Source organism: Acartia tonsa, chromosome 7 (assembly GCF_053477335.1).
Source record: "Acartia tonsa isolate MP-2025a chromosome 7, ASM5347733v1, whole genome shotgun sequence".
Taxonomy (NCBI): domain Eukaryota; kingdom Metazoa; phylum Arthropoda; class Copepoda; order Calanoida; family Acartiidae; genus Acartia; species Acartia tonsa.
The window spans coordinates 13,668,481-13,685,702 of record NC_137266.1 but is presented as its reverse complement, the minus strand read 5'-3'; the positions used below and the strand labels follow the sequence as shown (position 1 = coordinate 13,685,702).

General features: G+C 40.5%; 1 protein-coding gene across 7 annotated transcripts in view; it reads right to left on the bottom strand.

Annotated features, from left to right (window-relative positions):
• The window catches only part of LOC145324892 (innexin inx2-like), a 48,533-nt gene that overhangs the window by 5,467 nt on the left and 25,844 nt on the right, over positions 1 to 17,222 (bottom strand). For 4 of the 7 annotated variants that reach the window (XM_080167610.1, XM_080167611.1, XM_080167612.1 and 1 more), the window contains exons 11-14: positions 17,025 to 17,080; positions 5,130 to 5,201; positions 2,449 to 2,505; positions 1,980 to 2,067 (exon numbers count right to left, since the gene is read on the bottom strand). In XM_080167610.1, the coding sequence (XP_080023736.1) occupies positions 1,980 to 2,067; positions 2,449 to 2,505; positions 5,130 to 5,201; positions 17,025 to 17,080 (273 nt within the window). Of the gene's footprint in view, positions 1 to 1,115; positions 1,155 to 1,979; positions 2,068 to 2,448; positions 2,506 to 5,129; positions 5,202 to 17,024; positions 17,081 to 17,222 lie in introns of all 7 variants that reach the window. The other 3 variants (XM_080167606.1, XM_080167607.1, XM_080167608.1) reach the window with 1 other exon arrangement.

Genomic DNA, 17,222 nt, shown 5'->3' with positions numbered 1-17,222 from the left:
TTTTTAAAAATATCAAACTGCTTTGTTGCTAGTGGACAAAATAGTCCTTGTTCATAAATAAAATAAATATTTAAAACTGGCTATATTTGTATTATATTTGTATTTATTGAAACATAGCAAGGTACCTGTCTATAATGCTTAAACAAATATTTAGTAGCGGAGCTACTCTACAAGTTTCTTTTGACCTTTGAATACATGGCCTAAAACTTATCATGACTGTTATCTATAAAAGTACGTGCACATTATAATTATGTCATGCCTCTAACATGTCAGCCACGACTACTTTTGCTTAATATTATAAATGAATGTCTAAGATGTAATTTGATTGCTTGTTGGTAGTACGTCAGACTTGACCATTTGTATTCAATATCAAATAGTCGACGTATATGATTAGTTTAATATAATTAACAAGCCTCCTTATGATTGCAAAATAATCAGTCTAGAAGTTTGAGAGATTTTAACAGACAATAGCATTTGCAGATTGACTTGTTTATTGTTTCGCTACCCTTGAGTATATATCCTTGTTAAAATCACAAATTGTTTAAAATTTTGAACAAACGTTACTGTTCACTTATGACAAGTCTAAAAACAAAATGTTGAAAGCAGAAACAACAGACAAGGTTAAATAATATACATATTGGCGAAGCTTTTTAATAATAGTAAGGCATATTCAGCATAATCTAACTAAAGTTGAGAACAAGGACAACTTTGTTACTAAGTAGCAGAGCAAAAACAACATATTTGTTTGAAATTACATAGATTACATTACAGAAAAAAAGAAAATTTTTTTCAAGCAAATATTAATCTTATTTTTATATTTTTTACAGTTAGGTATAGCAAAATTGAAATTTTTTTTAGTAAATTATAAAAATTCAAGAAATAATTAAGCTAAGATTTAAAATATTCATTGTAAGAAGCAAAACACATATAGCATTACTAATAAACTACTGTATGTATGCAATAGAAGCGAAGGGGAAATAAAATATAAAAAAATATTTAAGCCCATATCATACGTTTCATATAAATCATATGTTCATCAAATCTAGCAAAAGATATTTAAATTAAACAGCAAAAAGCAAAGAAAAATCTTATTTGCAGTTTTATGTAAAACTTACAAGATCATTAATTTGAGACCAGGGCGATTCCGGATGAACCTAGGAATATTTTTTAATAGCAAGGTACAAATAAATATTCATTTTCGGATCTGATTCAGTTTACGGAAAAGAATCCTGGAAACGAATATCTATAAATAAAAACTTTGAATGGCTGCTAACTAACAAACATTTATCTCGCTACGAACATAAATGCGCGAATTTTTTTTTACTAGCATATTCTTTAGTCAAGCTCTATTTCACGCATTTTAGTATGGCTATTTCAGATCATTTTTCGGCCTTTTCATGCCGCTTATAAAAATATGGGCGTTCATCTGATTGACAGCTAGCAGCCTTTCATAGTTTTTAGATAATTGATCTCAGGAACATTTTTACCGCGAACTGCATTTGATCATAAATTTCCTATAAGATAATCAACTTACTATATTTATTTTTGAAGTATTTTTGATATTTTTTCAAGTATTTTTTTGCGTTAAAAGCAAACTACTACTAAAGGTTGACTAACTACATAATTTTATTGCTATTATATTTTTTCAAGAATTTAAGACGTTTCTAATAATGGTCCTAAGTTTTATAACATAACAGGGCTCAGCAGTTGTACATAAGCCAACCCCAGAATGCCTTTATGTCCCCATTGAACAAAAATGTTGTCTGCCCCTCATGAGTAAGATTATAACCAAAACTAAGCCATACTGAAAAATCATGTATCGTTTCGTATTATGGACAATTTTCTTCCTTAAATAAAATAAAAATTAAAGGATTATTCTCTGTTTTATCGGCCTAAACAGTTTAAAATTTGAGACTTTGTCACGGATGCCGAGCCCTGCTTTTCAGTAACTGCACATTTTTTACCTTTGTAATGCTTACCTTAACTGAAAGCATGGCCATGAATTCTGCAAAAAATCTCTTGTTTAGATTTTTACTCATCTGGTACAGTACAAACCAGTCACCTATGCTGAAATTTTAACACTTGTTAGAATCGCCTTATTAATTTCAAACCTCTGTATACTTTCGGACAAATCCTATAACACTTCTTAGGCTGGGTTTCCTAAGTCTAACTTATTTCTTTATAGCTAGGTAAGGCTAGTCCAGAAAGTTTTACAGGATTTGTCCATTTTTGGAAGGTTCGTACGTCCATATTGTTTAAGTTATGATTCCTACGACGATTAGGAACTATATTATGAGATTAGTATTTCTGTAATCCCTTTTTAAAAAGACCAAACCATTCTCAATAACCCTAAAAGGTCGTGAGGAGGGATATTAACACCCCCCTCCATTAATGATTAAGGTACAGAAAGAGGCCCGAACATTAAGGGTTAAGCATAACATATCTTACCTACAGTTCATAACATAATGTTGTATGGATTTCTCGTGTCTGTTATTTGTCAAATACCTAAAATAAGAATAATCCTATGATACAAATTGTTAAGGTTCGATGTCTGTTGCAAAGGACCTTAGAAATTGCTGGTCCTAAGTGGTTGCATTTTCCAGGGAAGTTATTTAAATGTCCTGGGGTGGTTTGGGCTATTCTCCTGACCTCTATCGCCTTCCCCTGGAAGCTAGGAACAATGCAACTAGCATTATATAAAGTGGTACGGTATTGTTTCTTAAGCTTAAGATATCTAAACTACTGAACTGATTGAGTTAAGCCCTTCCCCACCCTATTGAACACTAAGGCATTAGATGCTAAAGGTGCAGCCACAATAATTTAATAACAGTATTAATATGAATGCTAAAGCATTTTGACAAAAATTAATGTTAATAATGTAATAATTCACATTTCTCCACTCTTTTCTGTTCATTTTGATCTTGACTGAAAAAAATTAAGGGATTCTACCTTACTTTGTGTGTCTGTCTAATTATGCAACTTTTAAAGTAAAAGAATAGAATGGAATTCCACCCACAAACAATTTGCAAGGAGGCGAAAAAGGACCGCAACACTTGGGCCAAGCAGTTGTCTAGATTATAACTCTATGCTTATACATTTGTTATGCAATGAATGCGTCGTCACACAAAAGCATTACATACAAACAGACCATAACAGCTAAGAATATCAATTATGAAGATGTCAATTTTATTGAGGAAAAAAAGGCAGTGTAAAGTTAAACTTAAAAGACAAACAAATATTTGTGTTTTTTAATTGGCCAACTTCTCAAGACTAAACTGTCCGCATACCTTTACAAAGCAAAGTTTCTCTAAAGTCATGCAAAGTCCAAACGTCCCAATAATAGCAATTAGTTTGAAAATTAATTTTACAATTAAATTGTTAGAATTAAATAAGGTATAGGTAACGGTATAGTGATTTTTTAAAAAGAAAAATGTTAAAATAATTTTTGGGAAGGGGGGGATTTTTTTCTATGGCGATTTCTCTAGGGGGGGTGGTGGTACTTTCCCCCAAAATAGTCAAAACCTTTTAGAAACTACTTTGTTAATGAGAATTATATCAGCCAAGAACTAGTGGTAAACATAATTGTCCTTGTTCTACCTAAATAACCCTTTCTCAAATTCAACAAAATTTAGGATTATACATAATACATTTTCTTTCAATAAAGGCATTGGACAATGATATGAGCCATAAATCAGATACAGCGTATAAAATACCTTTAAAAAATGACGTCATACGATAAATAACCAATGAGAGGCCAGTATAAAATTTTACCATTGGTCAATTACAGTGTATACTGGCCTCTAATTGGTCAATTTTATTGTATGGCGTCATTTTTTTGGTGGCACTTTATACTGTCTCTATAAATCATATAGATCAAATAAAGATATCCACCTATTATGCAAGTTTCTGGCTTTTAAGTTAAACTTTCTCACAACCCAATACAATCACACAATTTTTTTTATAATTAGATTAAATTTAAATAAACTCATTATCCGCGACTTTATCCCTGCTTAGTTTGACTTTTGTTTGACAAAAAAACATTCCATTTCCCAGCTTTTCCAGAAATTGAGATGCGAGACAAAATAAAACAAGGACCTTATATGTTCACAAGTAGGGCAGCAAAAAAATTATATTTTTTTTCGAGCCATAGATAGTAGATTTTGTAAATATTAGCGTTTCATGCATATTGATAATTTTTCAGGAATTTATGTTTAATTTAATCTATAAATAAAGAATGATCAAAATAGGCAAAGAGTACCTGCGCTCCTTGAAAGGGAAATGGACAACACAGAAAGGGTAAATATTACAGAGGGGAAGGGGGAAGTTACTGAAAGAAGGGTTAGACAAAAAATAAACAATTTCTGGCGACTTTCTTTGTCCTGAAAACACGATTTGATATCAAATTTATCAATAAACAATTCAAAAACGAGAGATAGATCAAGTTTATTGTTTTAATCCATTATTCAGTGTAATTAATAACAATTTTCCCTATGTTACCCCAATTCTATATTACTAGCGGCTAGGCCCCTAGAGGCCTCTAGTGGCACTTTAAATGTTTTTTTTTATATTTAAAATATGTCTATGTTGCGTTTGACGTTTATGTTTGCGTTGAACTCTGCGGTTTGCGGTTAGCGAGATCCTTCGGTACACACAGACAAACAAACAGACAAACATCCTGTTACTTTAGTATAAGTATGAATACGCAAAGCTACTCTATAATTCGCCACAAGAAAAAATGTTTCCCTCCACAAAATCTTTTCTGCTTATAATTTTTAAAACTAAAATATGTAGTGGAGGGTCAACTTCCTCCCCTCCCCCCATTTACTCAAGTACTTCTATTGCTTACTGGGGCGGAGCCGCTAGTTTTTTTTATGAAGAGCTTAATTACCGTTAGTATATTGATTGACTGAGGCTAATACATACAATTACGTGAAAAGATCACTAGTAACCAACAATTGAATTAATTTGAAAAATATTGAAGGTTTCATGATTTTACTCTGCCAACAATTGCTTTAAAATCTAGACTTTACTTTAACTTGCTTGTTAACAAGTTCTTTTGATTGTGACATAATGCCTTATTGAATGACCGACACGTTACAGATCGTAATCGAGCTAAAATGTCTACTTGCCTCAAAATCATCATTTTCATGAGGAAATATCTAATTCTGGCTGATAACAACTGGGCACTCCGGGTCAATATCCTTAAATAATTGGAACATTAGTAAAATATTTCATTAACAAGGGACAGTAATGTCCATATGTAGCGCAGCAATAACAATATTCTTATTTTAACTTACACTTATTTTATTATAAAATGCGTGTTTACTGTGTATTTATACGAGTTTGTTTGTTGATTATTTGAATCATTTTAGATAGAAGCCAAGCAATGTCTATTTTTTTTATTAACAACAAAAATTTTTGTACTCTTGGGTGGGGTTGGGAGTTTGGTTAACTAAAAAAAATTGAGGTAGTGATGAACCTACACTTTGGTTATAAATTACTAAAACTTACTATATTTTAAAAAATATGTAATTAAAACCAAAAACTTGACTTTTTGTGGTAGTAATTCACCAGAAAAAAAATCATAAGGGCGCCTGTGGATCCCGTACTTATGGGTAAATTCCAATGTATTTACAAAACATGATAGGGTTTTCACAGACACCATTAAACTTGTTTTAGGAGTGATTAACCTTAGATTTAAACTAAATTTACGCCATCCAATCATAATTTATTAAGAACTTTCTAGAATTTCTATATTTCTTAACATTTTCAAACTCTTATTTGACTATATTGTAGATTAATTTTAGATCAATTATATCCCTAATGTTATTTGCACACTGTTATTTATTTATTGTAATGTTGAGAAGAGAGAGAGAAGAGTTTGGTTAGACTTGAGGTTTATTCTATAATTACCCAAGATTAAATTTTGGTTTCGCACAAACTCTTTCAGCCTTATGCTGTACTTTATTCTAATCTATCGGCTACGCCCCTAAAGGCATTAAAGGGCAGCTATTTCCAGTGGAAAATTCTTTTGGGAGGGTGGTGCTACCCTCCCCCAAAATAAAGAAACTTTCCCTCGACCTATTAGAAGCTTAACTGTAAAGAAGAACAATATCGGTTCAACGGTTAGAAAACAGACATAGTCACTCAGACCTTATTTTTGAGTTTTTGTGATTTTCTTTGAGATTTTGCATTTGCATATTGTTTCTCTTTCTTTTCTTTGTTATGAAAACTGAGCATCTGCTCTGTAAATCACTATGTCCGTTTGTCCATATATTCCATGATAATTTGTGCTTTACTACTTATGGATGTTGTCATTCTTGTTGTTAACATTTATGATTGCTGAAACAAATTAGAAAATGTTGGGATGAAAGAAGTAAAACAAAAATATTGCAACTCTTGGCATTGATGGCATATGCAGTAATATTTATCAGGGATAGAGAGGGATAAGACAATGGGAGATAAATCGATGTACATTCCAAATAATGATAAAGAAAAGTATCCTTTCTGTAAATTCAAATTTGTTGGTTAAAAAGTTTGAACACTACTGCTTTGAACCTAACAATATTATCTTAATGGCATTAGCTTGCATCGCAGGCAGCAGAATTTTGGAAAATAAATAAATATTAATCCATGACATCCATGGTCCAATTATATATTGTACTGTATTGCATTTCATCTTACACACAGGATGACAGATGCCAAATTATCCAGGAAAAAGTTAATCAACAAGGATGACTACATGCATATAGGCGAAGTTCAACAAATCAGACTAACGGAAAAACGAGCATGAACATGTATAGAGTGGTAGTGTGGTATTCGGCAGCCGTGAGCCATGTTCTATGGCAACCCTGACCTTGGTTCGGAGAAGGGCCGAGGGCCCTCCCCCGAGTACTGGGGAAGGGGTCAGCCTGACCCCTCCCTATGCTTTAAAATTAATGATAGATTTTGACAGCCTTATTATGGTTAAGCTGTATTGTTTGGTTCCCCACCCTTTCCAGGGATGGGGGATCATTATTGCCCAATCTGATTATTGTATATGTATTTATATTGATTCTGCTTTAGGATTACTTATTCCAATCTGTGTATTTATTGTTTGTTGTATATAACTTTAGTAAACCTTAGACCCTGAATAAAGTAACACCTGAATAGACTCTGTTTATTATTTAGTGATTGCTAGAGAAGCGTAGCTTCTCTATAATATATGTGTCCACGTCTGTTCGCACTGCCGTAGTCATTTGAACTCGGGTGTCTGCCATTTAACCAAGGCGGATACCACAACTTTTGGTGACAGCTGTGTGAGATTACGGCAAACCACAAGTGTAGAGCAGACACGCAGCTGAGGCTAAGGTACTCCCAGCAGTGAAACTGGCAAAACTGACACAAGCAACCTGAATTACCCACCCTGGATAGCAAGGTCTAACTCTGTATCCGGCAGTTGTGGAAGCGAAACCTAGCGAAAGACCACGGCGAGTGGCGGAACCCGAGCTGTGGAGAGTAGCGAAATCGGACGAGAGACTGCGGAGAGCAGCGAAACTTGACGGAGAACCGCGAAGAGCGCCAAAATCTAACGGAGGATTGAGCGCTCAAGGGCTGAAACAGGCCTGCGGACGGGCTGAAACAGGCCAAATAATTGCAAACGGCTGAAAATAGGCCAACATTTACTGCAAAAGATAGCAGGATCCGAACCCACGGCGCTGCAGGACGGGACATTCCCTGCCGCCACCAACTGGATTCGGACCCACGGCGCTGCAGGACGGGACATTCCCTGCCGCTGACTGGCTGAAACAAGCAAAATAGCTGCGAGCTGTGAGCGAAAATACGAGTGTAGTGTACCAAGCAGAAGAAAAACTACGTCAACTCCAAGTATCCTGAGAGGCTACAGCGCAGCCACCCATTGAGAAAAACAGATATTATATCAGATTTTATGGATTACCACCCTGGTGTGAAAGCTGAACAATAGATTTATGGGCAGGGCTTGGTAAACAAATTTGTTTTGTATAGTGATAAAGCCAAAAATAGAACCTAGATGAAAGATAACAATGCATTGGTAAACAATCTGACCCCAAACCTGCAGCACGACAAATACACCCCCTTATCCCAACGGAAGGGGAGGGGCCCACCATAAATTGAAGCAAATACAATTGAGGTGACATAAGAATAAGCCAAGGATTAAGGAAGAAGCACAATTACCTCACCACCCAGTCACCTCAACCCTGCGGCACCCCCCTCCCCATCTGGGGAAGGACGGCTTTACCCCGTCCCCTCACGCACTCCCCCTTCTCCCACCACTTGGATAAGTCCGTCCACCGTGCGGAGACAGCGAACGGGAGAACGGAGCGCACTTCACGGGTTGCGCAGCGGAGCTCGGGACGCAACGAAAATTCAACGGACAAAGGAGATAAAGCGGACCAATGAGAGAGCAGATTGAGGGATAGATGCGCGTTTTACCTGTGTGCGCAATCTGACGGCGCGTAGGCGCGTTGCAAGGAAAGGAGATTTCACGCACACACACACACACAGGAGAGGAGCTACTCTATAGCATACAACAGAGATATTTTTAGAAAAAAAGATTTGCAAGCTCCTCCCTCCTATCTACAGTGTGATAAGGAAAACCAAATCAGTTCCTGACAGCAGTTCAGACCCTCAACAACTCTCTACACCTACCAGCCTACCTTAAAGCTTAGAAGCTAGTGACAAGTATCCTAGTACCTATTTTAGATCTTTGTAGTTCAAACTACCAACCAAGTGATAAACGGTATTGGCTGCTAGGATAGAAACCATAAGTGTAAACCGCCTATAGTATTGACTTAAAACTTAGTGTCCCGCTGCTGAACCTTTGACCCGATGGAGCAGCCACAAGCGCAAGGAGGTGACCAGCTCCAAGGATGGCTCCAGGACGATCCCCAGCCGGCTCCAGCCGAGTACCGCAAGCTGATGTTGAGTAACCTGCCGGAGTACCGAGGACCGCCCAAGCAGTCCTGGAACTCCCACATCCGGAGGCTGGAAATGTCATGGGCGGCTTACTGCGTACCCCCCCATGACACACTGAACCGCCGCAACACCCTTTTACTATCCCTGGCGGGGCAAGCGGCGGAGATGGCCTCTCATCTGTTTGGAGAGGCAGGCCAAGCCTTGACCTACGAACAAGTCAAGGCCAAGTGTGAAATGTTATTTCGTCCAGCCTATGAGTCTCAGACCCTGAAGCAAGCCTTCAGAGACTACAGGCAACACTCGACGGAGCCCATACAAGCCTACATATCCACCAAGTGTGCGCTGTACAGGGAGGCCTACAGCCACGAAGACCTGGAGTTACTCATCGATGAACTTAACCGCGGCATCTGCAATGCCAATGTGAAACGCGTGATGATGGGACATGAGATCGCCTCGGTACCTGAGTACACGAGGCGAGCCATGTTCACCGTGACCATGATCACCAAGCAGCTGAAGGAGGGTGTGTGCCTGGTGGACGCCACTGACGGGCTCACGGGATCGGCCAGCGTCCAGTTGCCCCAGTACGATGAGTCGGAGCCAATGGAGATTGGCGCCTTGGCTCCGGGTCTCCACCAGATGGGGAAGGTTGCACCAGACGACAAGATTCCAGGCGGCTGCTACCGCTGCCATGGGAAGGGCCACCGAATCAGAGATTGTCCTACGCCTATGGAGGTCAGCCTAGAAGAGCAACGCACCAAGCCACGCCGTGACCGTCCTGCCAAATGTGAACGTTGCCATTACGCAGGCCATACGGCAGCCGAGTGCAAGGCTGACTGGGACCAGGTAGCCGGCAGGAGACGTGTAGCTGGCAAGGGCGCTCACTCTGGGAAGCCCAGCCAGGTAGCCAACATGGAAGGGAGCGCGCCCCCAGCAACACTCCAGCAAGCAGCCGCCCCCAGAGCTGTGGGCCACTCAGAAGGAATGCCGCAGTTTGGGACTATTCCAGCCAGGATCAACGTGCTGGGAGGAGCGGCTGAACCCAACCGGGTTGGCCTGGGCTTCAGCCTCAACCACTTGGGACCGGAGTTCGTGCAGCCAACCAACATTGCGGAGCCAGAAGTCCTGCGGCCTCTACCATTCAGCCTCAACATGATGGAGCCTGCCAGACCGAGTCCCCCCAGCAAGAGCGGAGGGGCGCTACCCAGCGCCACCGAGACGATGTACGGGGAGGCCCTGGCGGCCGCCGAGCGGGAGAGGCGAGAGGCGCTAGCCAGCGCGTCTGAGTCGATGTATGGGGCGCCATCCGGCGTCGCCACCTGGGAAGGACGAGAGGTGCGATCCCGCACCCCCAAGCTGATTTCTGGGGAGGCAACCGCCGCCGCCACCTGTGAAGACTGGGGGGTGCTATCCAGCGCCCCCACACTGGTGCCTGGGGCGACAACCGTCGCCGCCACCGAGAGACCTGGACCCTGGAACGAGCCTGCAGCCCCAGAGGGAGGGGTGACATCCGTCACCCCCAGTCAGCCAGCGCCCCCAGCCAGCAGGGAGAGTCCAGCTATCCATCATCCAGAGCCCCCAGCCAGCAGGGAGAGTCCAGCTGTCCCTCATCTAGAGCCCCCTGCCAGCAGAGAGAGTCCAGCTGTCTACCACCCTCAACTGAGCCAGGATAAGTTAAAATTGACAAATGCATTGTATCCAAAATATTGTAACCCTCCAGCCTTGCCTGTGCCTCCCGCACCAGAGGCTGGGGAGATTGAGATTTGGGGTTATCAGGACTTGCCTGTGCCACATGCACCTGAGTTCCTAGGGCAGGGGAGGGATGTAATACTGGGCGAGCCTGTGCCACACGCACTACAGCCCCATGCCACTGGGCATGCCATGGACGAGGGAAGGGCCACCTTGGGGCTAGGGGAGCCGACGCCCAGACAGGCGCCCGTTGCCTGTCAGTCCGTCATTGGGGAGGGTATCGGGATGCCCCGGGCGTCTAAATATAACACTCAATGGAAATTTATATCTAGCCAGGAGCAGTCCAGCAGTGTCCAGCCCCAGGAAGCAGTTGTGGCCAGAGCCGAGAATCCCCAGATGCATGCGCGAGGACGGTGGCTGTCTGGCAGATTCTCCCACTGGTGGATGGTTCTGTGGGGCCTATTGCTAGCAGCTGTGTGGCCTACAACTAGCTATGTCTTAGTAGGGTGGGACTGTGCCAACCCCACCCATGTCACCGCCTTCAACAAAGAGCAGATATGTAGCAAGGAGCCGCTACACCAGGAGGTGCCCTTGGGCCATGAGGTACATGTCCTGCAGCAAGTTAAGATTCGGGAGACCACGGGATATAGCTGTCAACTCACAGTGTCCCAGTGGACATTTAGGTGTGGAGTCTGGGGCCACCTGAAGGTGACCTTGGTCCCCACCCTCATGCGGCCAACCAAGATTGCCCCCGAAACGTGCCGGGACCTGGCCCGGAGCCGAGTCTACACCCTGCCAGGCAAGACCAAGCCATTGACGTTCCAGCTGAACCACCCCCTGTTCTTTACCCTCGATATGGTAGGCGCATTGGTCAACAGCCCCGAGGGGGTGGGTTGTGAAGGGGAGGACGTCCATTTTGAAGGCCAGCTGTACCGAAATGAGTTAGTGCTCCAGGAGCGATGGCTGCTGGTCAAGGAAGAGACCTACGTAGTTGAGAACGGACGGGTGGAGTCCCAGTCCGACCACCTGACCCTAGATTGTCCCCAGTCCGAGCTGTCCTGTGTCACTGGAGAGGCCACATATGTGTGGGACCACCTGGGGAGAGATTGCCCTTTGAGGCTGATCCGCAGCCTCCAGCCCAGCCTGGTGATGGATGCGTTCCTGGTTGACCATCAGGCCCAATTCTTCATCAACATGACTACCCCCACCTCGATAGTGAACTGCGACTTTGAGGCCCATGCCACCAACCACCCAGCATTGTTCGTGGCAGCCGACCCGGCCGCGGCAGCGTTGCCTAGAGTATCGGCCAGGGACGTGGATGTCCCCCTCCAGGCCCAGATACACGCAGGTTACATTGGATTTACCCTGGAGACTCGAATGAGAAGCGCAGCAGCAGAAGAAGTAGCGGCCAATTGCTGGAAGCTCCAGCAGTTAGACCCGGCCCATCCGGTGCGTGTCCAGGGGAGCACGTTCTCTATTTTGAGGGGAGATGTATTGCTCCAGCTTACCTGCCAACGTAATAAGTACGTGGTAAGGGAGAGCAATGAATGTTGGGACAAGGTGCCGGTGGAGCCCACAGGATTTGTAGATGCCGTGACAAAGGTGTATAGCGGTCACGCCACCAAGATTCCCTGCTCCTCCACCTACCCCCTAACTGTACACGCCGAGGAAGGGTGGATAGAGCTAACTCCTGCACCTAAGAAGAGGCCGCCCCCGCTGGATACACCCAAGCAGCTGCTGACCGAGCCCTTGGATGATTTTAGCTCGGGAGGATTGTATTCTCAGGCCGAGCTGAATGACTGGCAGCAGCTACTAGCGTTCCCGGCGTATAAGGCCGCCATGCTGACCGGCCTGTCGTATGGCTCATGCGTCCAGCAAGGCAGCTGTTCAGCCACCGGAGACCATGGGATCGTGTCCTACAATATTGACCGACTGGCGGAGGAAGGGGAGGAAACCCTGGATGTCTGGGCTGGGTTCAGACAGGCTATTCACGAGTTGGGAGATGGCGCAGCCATACTGTGTCTGTTGCTGTTGATCCTCAAGCTGCTGGGAGACTTAACCATCATCTCCCTGGCAGCTGCACAAGGAGGTGTACGAGCCGCCCTGAACGCGATGTCATAAGTATTCCTGTATCACCCAACCTTGTATTGTAAGGCCTTGGCCAGGGCCAGGCTCACCCATGCCAAGTCCTGGGACTTTTCAGTGGACTGGGATGCCATTCCTATTGGCCGGGAAGCAGCCGAGGAGATGGTATCCATGAAATCAGCCGATAGTGGGACTGACCCCCCAGGCAGGCCTGGGCCGCACTCTGGAAAGCCCCGCGGCCCCTCGGGAGGCCAGGCTGTCGCCCAGACAGTCAACCTGGTAGCCAGTGCCCCAGCCGCTGCCAACACCAACCAGAATGCCCCCTTGCTGACCGGTCCAGCAGCGGCTGCGCCCCATGCCAACCTGACACCCGCTGGCGCCGAGCTACGTGCCCAACAAAAGCCAGCCTCTACCTTCTACCCCACGTTGGGGGCCCATCAGCCCTGAAAATCACCACTAGGATTCCATTGAATCATTATCTCTTGTACATAATAGCCCCTAATGAGCGGGCCGAAGGCCTCAACCACTGTTGGATGTCTGGCAGGGAAACCCCCTCCCAGCCTTCCGAGGGGAGAGTTGTGGTATTCGGCAGCCGTGAGCCATGTTCTATGGCAACCCTGACCTTGGTTCGGAGAAGGGCCGAGGGCCCTCCCCCGAGTACTGGGGAAGGGGTCAGCCTGACCCCTCCCTATGCTTTAAAATTAATGATAGATTTTGACAGCCTTATTATGGTTAAGCTGTATTGTTTGGTTCCCCACCCTTTCCAGGGATGGGGGATCATTATTGCCCAATCTGATTATTGTATATGTATTTATATTGATTCTGCTTTAGGATTACTTATTCCAATCTGTGTATTTATTGTTTGTTGTATATAACTTTAGTAAACCTTAGACCCTGAATAAAGTAACACCTGAATAGACTCTGTTTATTATTTAGTGATTGCTAGAGAAGCGTAGCTTCACTATAATATATGTGTCCACGTCTGTTCGCACTGCCGTAGTCATTTGAACTCGGGTGTCTGCCATTTAACCAAGGCGGATACCACAGTAGCTCTTTCATAATTAAAAAGAATTTAAAAATCTGTTACAAAATTATGTCCTAATCTTTCATGGTAAACGAGGATTTTATATCAAGTAAAGTTTATGTTTTAAAACAATTTTTTTTGCAAACTTTAAAACCGAGAAAGACAGACACATTTTTTGTGAGATAATTACATTAAAAGCCTTATTTTTTTTATATAGCAATGCTTGATAATTGATATAAAATAAAAGGTAAAATGGCAAAAGGAAAGAAAAAAATGTATAAAATTTAGTAAGGTATTGAATCGAAATAAATTGATTTTCAAGAATCAACTGACAACTTTTAAACAGCCTATTTCGCGGTTTTAATCTTTTTTTTTATTCAAAAATAGAAATATAAGATTTATTTTCTGTTTTATAAAAGATACAATCTCAAAGATTAAATTGGGATGTTCTATAAATTCCGTCAAAGTGTCACAACTTACAAGTGGTGTACATCATATTAGCAACAAACTGAGCTCTTAATGGATAAGACATTGGGCAATATATCGCTTTACATCCCCAATGATAATGTACAAAATTACCCCTTCTGTGGAATACTATTAGAGGTTGCAACGTTTGGACACTCGACATAATTAACATGCCAATTAAAATTTAATGAAAGTCCCTATAGTTGTTAAACATATGAATGAAAAAATGTTATTATAAAACTTTGGTGACTAGTGTAAAAAAGACAGCCCAGTGTCCCCTCCCTCTTCTAGTTTGATGTCCCTAAATCACAAAAGGTCATGGCAGCATAACTAATTAGGGGATGAGAGAGAATCAAATACAAAGAAGAACTTTGTTCTGTAGTAATAATGAAGAAAAGATTAAATGCGGCAGTGATTTATAACCCTAAATTGGTTTCTATTGTTTATTTTGTATTAATTTGGGAAGGAAGCAAAAACTTTTTTCTAAAAATTATAATTTCTCTATTAGTAGTTTGTTTTAGCTAGGCTACTCAATAATCATGTCAGTTCAACAGAGAAAGTTTCGTAAGATTACACACAAATTCATGAATTGGCAGAAGAAAATTTCAAACATTATATTTACTGAATATGTCAAATGATTTTTAACATTATTTCCAATATGCCTTCAAAACCGATTAATATCTGCTGGATTAGAACCGTTTCTCAGCCATACTGAAAATCGTGTATAACATTGAAATACAGACAATTTTCCACGAATGCTAAACAAAAAAGTCCTAAAATTAATACCAGTTTTGAAAGCTGTCTATAATACGATGCTAAAAATAACTATTCTTTATTGCTTGATGTTTCAGTACAAGTGTACAAATTTATCCTTGTTTTACAAATGTAAAATATAAAGAATAAGTCGTAATAACAACATAAGAAACAAAAGTTATTTTGGAACAAAAGTTTCTTCCTAAAAGAATATCTCACTTTTTTAATATCTCAGGAAGTAAATCTAAGTTGAAAAATGCATTCTCTAATATTGAATAGAGAGAGTATAATATATATATTATTATATAGAGTAAGAACAAGTATGGCCATAAGTAGCGCAGCTAAAGCAACTACTAAAAAGGTCAAGAGTTATAAAAAGATAAAATGTTTTTTTTTATTGTGCGTTTCTGTGATTCATAAAAGAATAGAGATAACCTACAACTACAAAAAATTAGCAAATTGGAGAATACTAAAGGTACATTCAAGACATTTCTTTGGTTGAAACATTTTACAGATCTTGAAAAACATATTAAAAAAATTAAAATAAGTTTGTTATCAATAGTTGAATTTCTTAGAATAAAGTTAGCTTTCCAAAAATTATATCATCTAAAATTATGGTGCAAATAATGTCGCCCGTATCTCGTTTATAACAAAAAGTAAACAAATGTATTTGTCTGCAAAAATTTCATTTATAAGTTTGACGAATAATTGGGACAGATGGACCATCCAGATATATTATGTATATTAGAAACTAGAGTTGGCTCAATATAACTATATCGCTATTGGCTAGTTTTCTATAAGTACATATCTATTTCTCAATAAATCAATTTTCCTCCCTCGCCATTACTATCTAAAAGAAAGAAGTAAATAATTATTAATTTAAATGATTTTAAAAACATTTTTTCAATTATATTTTTTTCACATTACCATCACCAAAGGGTTAATATGATTAAAATTTTAGTTTTAATATTTTAACACAAAGGAAGTGTCGCCACAATCGAATTCTTTCAAAATACAGTTTTCTTAGATTTACTCTATTATGAACGTAAATTTTTTATTTATGAAAAAAGGATTAAATACTTCAATGTAATTCAAATATCAACATGAAGTGAAAAACTTAATTCATTCCATAAACAAATATAATAAAGGTCTTATCGCTTTGGTCAATGAGAGTTTAATAATGATTATTGGAGCACTATGAGTTTTAAACACTTTACCATTGGAAGACTCGAGCTCATTTATAGACGTTTATTTCCTATATAGATCTGTCATGGATCTTGATGCAATAAAGCAGGCTGTTTTGTAAATGTTAAAAATTGGAAGATTTCATTAAATAAAAGTAATCGCAAATATACTTAGTAAATGAGGGGAATAGTTCCTTTTCGTGGCAACGCCCCTTAAATGGTGATTCGTCGTATTTTTAAAATGGCGTTTGATGGGTTATTTTAGGTTAGGTTAGGTTATATTGGGTTAGACAGTCGGCCCCGCAGGGTTAGAGCCCCCCGCGCAGGGGCAAGAAATAGGAGAAAAGCTTAAGGAGCGTTGCCACGAAAGGGACCTGAAATGAGGATTATATTTGTTGGGCAACAATTAGATATAATTGGGTTTGGAAGTTATACAATTTCCTAAAATTGAAAATACTTACGGACAGACGAACAGACATTTCCTATAATTGCATAGTAGCTTCGCTGCAAAAAAAGGAAAAGATATTAAATTGGATGAAATAATTTTAAAGTATACTTTGACACTTTTCTTTGCCATTAAAAGCGAAGCTTTTCTATAGTTATAGTTTGTACGACAATAACGGAGAGCTTTTTTAGTTAATTTGAGCGCGTTAGAACGGTTCTACCGAATTCAAACTTTGGATTATGATTCCTGTAACAGTCAGGTACAATTAAGACAGCGCAGCAATGTCCCTTAAAACTATTTTGACACATTTCTTTAGTATAATTATCAATTTCATCTGACTTTGAAATATGATGCATAAGACAACAAAGTATAACATTATAAGTGAAGCATCTCTACAATCAAGTTTTTATTTTACTGCTAAGAATTTAACAGTATATGTAAATATTACCTCTGAAAACCAGCAAAAATGAGGAAACAATGCCAGAACCATAATAACGCAAACACCTGCATAAAAAAAATTGCTAATGTCGAAGATGATTAAAGTCCCTCCACAGATTATGACTTCATACGATAGAATAGCCAATGAGAGGCCAGTATACACTGTAATTGACCAATGGTAAAATTTTTGCTGGCCTCTCATTGGTCA